We start from the raw sequence: 7,044 nt of genomic DNA on the forward strand, positions 1-7,044 counted from the left end.
GCGTATGGCCAAAGTTATTACGATTTGGCTAAACATGCAAATGTATATATTTTGTGGCTATGGCTTAAATGGTGATCCCGGCTATCTGTACACCTGCGAAGCCCAAACACCGAAAAGTTAACAAAAGTTCGTCATAAGCCACATGGCCGTTTTCTATTGGCTAACTCATCTTGTAGTCGTCTCTTATTGGTCACTTAGTATTAAAACCACGTCGCAGGTTTATTAGTTAGTCCTTGATTTTCATTCAGTTCAGCAAAAAATTCACAGAGACGACAGTTAATCTTGTTGAATCTCTCTCAGAAAAAAATTCTAAATTACACATAAAAAAAAAAGAACATTCCAGATTGTTCGATTCCAGCGAGTAGATCTGTTTACGAACCCTAGATTTCGTGATCTCTGTGCCAGAAGAGATATGGCGCACGGAAGATCAAAATTGCTGTTTTTATTGTGCATTTTATCATACACTTTAATTGCCATTGCATCGTAAGCATTTTTTTTTAAAATTTAATTTCACTACGTATTTGTTTGTTTATAATTTGGTCTTTGTTTTCATTCTCATGGAATTTGTTCAATGCGTTACAGGAAGAGTTATTATGACATATTGCAAGTTCCGAAAGGCGCTTCGGACGAACAGATCAAACGTGCGTATAGGAAGCTTGCTTTGAAGTATCATCCCGATAAAAATCAGGGAAATGAAGAGGCTAATAAGAAATTTGCAGAAATCAATAATGGTATATCTCTTATAACTTATTAGAAGTTGTTGATTAGAGAAATTATTGAGTATTGCAATGAGAAATTCGTATAGGACTAGAAGATTAGTTCTTACCAGAAGACTAGTATATTAGAGATGAGTTTAAGTTCTGCACTGTCAGTGTATAGATTTTTTACACCATCAGTTGCATCAATAGGTAAGTCTTCGTACAAGCATGATATAGTAACCTGAAAAGTAGAAAAATAACTTGCTACAACCGGTAAAAATAGAGTTAAATCATTTAGAGGTATAATTACTGGAGTAAATTAGAGAAACCCTAGTTTTAGATAACCCGTGCATAGTATTGAAATATTATGGACCTAAATGGACCATTATTTTCTTAATAAGTAAAAAGTACCAAATTCTTCGCTTGGGAGATAAAATGGAGCATTTAGATGATGGGGATTTATACAACAAACCCCAACTAGCTTGTGATTGAGGCACTGTTGTTGTTGTTTATGCAATGAGATGCACTGATATACAGTGGGAATGAATATTTAGGTTTTATACGGCTGACCTCAACTAGTTTGAGATTGACTCATAGCTGTTGTTGCAATTTTTTTTTTTTTTTTTTTTTGATATTGAATGCTTATTAGATGATATTTTAACATAATTAGATTTGATGATATTTATAGCAGAGTAGACGTAGAGGATTCATATAGGGAAATAATTGATGGTACAGTTGTTGATGCAAGTTTTTGGGTGCTACTAGAAACTGACTAGATGATATTTTTAAAGTAATTTTTGAAAAGAAATAATGGGTGCCTAAAGAGTGGTTTGAATATAGAGGATTCATATAGACCATTGTAATTAGGTGGGGATTGAGGCGTTGTTGTTACTTAAGTGGCTTGTTAGTCCTAAATTGTTTAATTTTTGAAGATAGTTTTCTATGGTACTCATCTCCTTGAGGGATTAACAGCTTATGAAGTGCTGTCGGATAGTGAAAAGAGGAATATATACGACCGACACGGAGAAGAAGGTCTTAAACAACATGCTGCCGGCGGAGGCAGAGGTTCAGGAATGAACATGCAAGACATATTTAGCCAGTAAGTTGATGCCCTTTATTCCATATTTTCCCCAACTTCATTTGGTACTATTTTTTCGTTTTTCGCTTGCCATTGAATGTGCGCATTTTAGTGCAATATACCTAGTGCTCAACAACTCTAAGCATCGAGGATTCATAGACTCCATCTATTTTGGTAGTGAGGCGAAGTTGATTGATATTGATTGACTGTGTTAAGCAAATTGTCTAATTTACAACTTATAAGCAATAAACTATAGTCTCTCAGTGTTTTGCATGAAGCTACTAGACATAGGTGAGGTGAGACTTTTAACTCATTCATCAGCTTTAATTTAATTAATTAATTACTCATTATAAGTGTAACCTTAAGCTTTATGCATACCGGACAGGTGTTCAGCATTTCTTCTTCTAAATAGTATATTTTCGGTTTCGTTTACATTTTATTCATCCACACAACGTAAGATTGTTTGGTTTTATGTATCTGGTACCTTATTCCATAATCCATACCCTGAGGCTGAAGGCATCTGCATAAAATTATTTCCTTCCATTTAGCTGTCCAGCCAAACCTTTGTATAACAGTATAAGTTACCTCAGTTACTTGTAAGTTCATGTAAAAACCGTAGCAAAAGCCAATGAAATTTATTATTGATGGATTAAAGAATTAAGTCTGAATTAATTTGAGTTCAAGGCTTCAAGCTATATGATTTAGATATGGATAACAATCTTGGAGTTGTTGACTTCCTTCTCCTCACTCTTCAGTGCCAGTTGGATGTGGAACTCCTTTTTGTTTTTTCCTTTTGTGGTGGGTGGGGGGATTTGTGAAGTAGGATCCCTATATATATTTATTTTCAGTTAGCATATCCAACAAATGAAAAAAATGCAAAGAAATTTTGGTATATGCAAGTGGATGAATGATATACAGTGTAAGATCTGACTTAGGCGGAGTTTGAGGCAAAATCCCTTGCAGTGGAATATGTGGTGGTTTAAGCGCCGCCAATGCTTACCTGCTGAACAGTATAATGCTCGGGCTTAAAAACAGTTGCTTAATGATACACTTCATTTTTCCCCGGGGCTTAGTTCAAGTGGCAAAGGTTGAACCAGGTTCGAGCCTTGCACCATGCGAACTAAACCTAGTATTTAAGTGGAGAAGGGTTGAGGGGCGGTCCCATTATCCCCGAATTTCGACAGCTGTAGTTGGTCCTACGGGTTGGCCCCAAACGGATTTTTGGGTCATTAAAAAAGAAAGAGTTGCTTAGCAATACAGTGGCTTGAAGAAGTCATCAGGTATGTGAAATGTATTAAGATAGTGAAGGGAGAAGAAGTTCAGGGTTTTGATAGTTGCATTCCTTTGGAATAATCCTCAATGTCCAGGCTTGATAAGGATTGGGAGCATCATCACTATATGAATTCTTAGTAGTGATTCTTACTGAAAAATTAAGTATGTATTGATATTTGCTAGGAAATTTCAGTTACAATCTGATAATTTCCTCTTTATTATTTTCATTTCGATTACTAAATGAATTGGAGGGTTTTCCCCTTACCATTCATATGAAATTGCAGTCTTTCTTGCTAACAAAGCAATAATTTGCAAGGTTTTTTGGCGGAGGCTCAATGGAAGAGGAAGAGAAAATTGTCAAAGGAGATGATGTGATTGTTGATTTGGATGCAACATTGGAAGATTTATACATGGGGGGTTCCTTGAAGGTAATACCTTTACTTATTTTGTATATTAAGACTGAAGCCTTCTCATCAAGTTAGCATAAAGACATTTTAATGCTGCAACCTTTATCACTAACCTATAACATGCTTGAATTAGTAAAATATGCCATTTATGGTTTCAGGCTGTTATAAGTAGTCATTAAAAGGCTTAGGCTCATCCCCACTTCACTCGCAATTTATAAAAAAGGGATCTGAACTTTTTCATCCTTGTTTTTATTAACAATTAATAATCAACCCGAATTTGAAAGAAGCCAGAAAATTTATTTCCCCCACAGCTAGTCGAGATGCATCTTGAATATAAGTTGTTACCGAGAAGGTGTGAAAGTACAAGTCCTTTTCCGCAGAACCTTTATGTTTAAAGTTTTGTTTTACATAAATGGTTAGGATATCAATGTTGCACAATGCAAGTTCTTTTTTGTTTTTGTGATAGTGTGGGGGCGTCATGAGATGGGCTCCACTAGCTACATCTGTTGATTAGTACACTAAATAAATGCTAACTCCATTAAGGGAGCTCTTCAGTGCCGAAATTATGTCTTATTGGCCAGCTTATTTTTTCTGGTGAAGTTGGCTTTTAGCATTTACCTATGTTTTGGTGAATAAAACAGGTTTGGAGAGAGAAGAACATTTTAAAGCCAGCCCCCGGTAAGAGGCGCTGCAACTGCCGCAATGAGGTGTATCACCGGCAAATAGGTCCGGGAATGTTCCAACAGATGACAGAGCAGGTGCGCCTTATTGATGCTTGATGCAACAGATATACAACTTCATCCTTTTAGTTCAATCACCTCAGAGGAACTTAAACTTAGTGTTGTGTGGTATTTCATCTACTTTGTAACATATAGCTTCTGAATATTCTTAAACTCTGCAATCGTGCTCTTTAGGTCTGTGACAAATGCCCCAATGTGAAGTTCGAAAGGGAGGGCTATGAAATTACTGTGGATATTGAGAAAGGAATGCAAGATGGACAAGTAAGCTCTCCCCTAGAGTTCTTCACTTATATGCTTAATTTGGTTTAGTGATACTTAATTTGTTAGCAAAGGTTCCATTGCAATGAACTTTTTTAAATCAAGCTTGTTTGTACACAATTTGACATGCTTCCTTGTACCTTTTCGTTGACTAGTATTGTCAGGATCTTCATTAGCGTACACAGTGCAATTTGCTTTCAATGTTCTTCTGGCCAGCTTGACTTTTTTGTTACACTCTAAGCACTCGAGCCTTTTAGTTCTGCAACTACTAGTAAAGATTAGCCATTGCTAGATGTTGATTTTTGAGATGCTCCATACAGTCAACCTCATTTCTGCAACTAACACTTAAGACTGGCAAATTTAACTGTAGTGCACCTCAAGATCATCCTAAAATGGCCTGATGGCAGTACATCATAATCCTACTTTTGCAAGGGCTTAATAAATATAGCAGAATTATAGGAAACTTAAAAGTTGATCAGTGATCCATTTCTTCTTGTGTGCATAACTCTGTGCAACAAATGTAAAAGCAATTGATTCGTTTTATTATTGTCTTCTTTGAGCTTCTCTGATCTGTCTTTCTTATGAAAATCTATTTCTCACTGTTTCAGCTTATTTTTGCTAAATTGACCTGTATACACTCTTTTTAGTGTAAATCTCTGGCTTATTTAACTATCAGAGGCCTTTCTAGCTATTAGGGTTCACGTGAATGGAATCATAGGCGCTTGTTTGGTGATATATATTCTTTCATTCCAAAGAGGCTTCAACATTATAGATGTTACTGTTTCTTAATTCTCAGAAAAACTTGTGGGGCGTTGAGTAGCACTAACTTATTCTAAATGTTTTTTCTATTGTCATGTCATACTACACCATAACAAGAATATCACTAAACTATTTCTGATTGTTGATTGTCTTTCTCCTTTTAATAAGTCTTTTGAACATTGTTTTGCAATAGTAAGAAGTTTCTTTTTGACAGGAAGTCGTATTTTATGAGGATGGTGAGCCTAAGATAGATGGTGAACCTGGAGACCTTAAGGTTTGACTTTTATCCCATGCTACACAAAATGGATTTTGTTATTATGTACGATTTGCATGTGACTTATATTTATCTTTATTATGTCTTGGGGCAGTTCCGCATTCGCACAGCTCCTCATGACCGCTTCAAGAGGGAAGGAAATGACCTACACACAACTGTTACTATTACCCTGGTAATATTTTCTATTCATTTACCAGAATGCCCGTCTGTAAGCCCATTTATTCAACATCGTGTGGTTGAAATTGAAGTTATCAAACTATGGAAGTTGTTAAAGGAGAGTTAAGATAAGAAACTAGAATGACAAAATGCTGGGCATATTGGGTCTTAACATACATTGATGTCTGCAAATCACAAAGACGAATGAGCTCTAATTCAAGCTTCTAAAAAATTCCTGCAGAAAGGCAGTTAAACTTTGTCCTAGCTGAGCATAGGTGAATATGCTCTTTTAAAGGACCTATATTTCAGATCCAGTTGTTTGTGAGACTTGTCTTCTACTTGTGCAACAAATAGGCAATTTGTCTACTTGTATTCACAAGTTATTCTTGATGAGTCACTTGTAGATCTCCACTTTATACTTTGTACAGTGTAATCGGCATTATAACCTTAAAGGGGTCCAATAACTCAATTTCTATCCAATAAGATTTGGGAATGCCATCACTTATTTAATTTATTGTGATATTCGATTCACCTTTTAACTTGATCTTAAAACTTTCTTTTTCTTCCATGCAGGTACAAGCGCTGGTTGGTTTCGAAAAGACCATTAAACATCTTGATGACCATTTAGTAGATATTGGCACGAAGGTAAATTCTTACCATGCAGTTCTAAGAGCGCTATAATTTCATATAGGTTACCCTAATAATTTGGTGGTGTATGTATTCCTCAGGGGATCACTAAGCCAAAGGAAGTTAGAAAGATTAAAGGCAAAGGGATGCCACTGCATTTCAGTGACAAGAAAGGCGATTTGTATGTTAAATTTGAGGTTCTTTTCCCCACATCATTAACAGAGGACCAGAAGAAACAGATCAAGGAAATTCTTGTTTAGGTTATACTACAGTCTAGGAGCTTTTTTCTTCCCTGCAACGAATTCAGAAGAATCGGGGGTTGACCTTATGTCAACCCTTTACACTTTTTCTTTTTCACAAACGTTGCATTAATGTATCGGAACTTGCTGTAATCTTCCAGGCATCCTCATCCTCCAATTTTCGGGGCCCTTATTGTGTCCTAGCATTTTTCCCCGAGTCATTTGAGATGTAGTTTAAGGCCATTTGAACTGACTAACAAGGATATGATTGAGCAGATTGGCAATGAATTTGCTGCATTGGGTAATTGACATTGTATTGGACCTTGACTATAGAGTAGATTGAGGTACGTACATTTGTTAGCACTATTTTCTGAATGTCATTTACATGTACTATATATTTGGATGGGGGACTTGCAGATTAGCTGCTGCATTATTTCGGAGTCTTCTCAATATGCTGTGATGTTTATACTAAATTTGCAATACATGTCTTTCATACACATTTATTATTTGATCATAGCTATGTGATATTTATTCTC

The 7,044-nt window shown here is 36.0% G+C and overlaps 1 protein-coding gene across 1 annotated transcript; it reads left to right on the plus strand.

Moving 5' to 3' along the window:
• The first annotated feature begins 233 nt into the window (after positions 1–233).
• Positions 234–6,813, plus strand: LOC142179333 (dnaJ protein ERDJ3B-like). The gene is made up of 10 exons (XM_075249032.1): positions 234–483; positions 583–731; positions 1,671–1,797; positions 3,365–3,476; positions 4,097–4,213; positions 4,370–4,456; positions 5,427–5,486; positions 5,581–5,658; positions 6,216–6,287; positions 6,371–6,813. The coding sequence occupies exons 1-10, from the start codon at positions 413–415 to the stop codon at positions 6,527–6,529; spliced, it is 1,032 nt and encodes a 343-aa protein (XP_075105133.1). The 5' UTR covers positions 234–412; the 3' UTR covers positions 6,530–6,813.
• Positions 6,814–7,044: the final 231 nt, after the last annotated feature.

This window comes from Nicotiana tabacum, chromosome 3, assembly GCF_000715075.1.
Source record: "Nicotiana tabacum cultivar K326 chromosome 3, ASM71507v2, whole genome shotgun sequence".
Taxonomy (NCBI): domain Eukaryota; kingdom Viridiplantae; phylum Streptophyta; class Magnoliopsida; order Solanales; family Solanaceae; genus Nicotiana; species Nicotiana tabacum.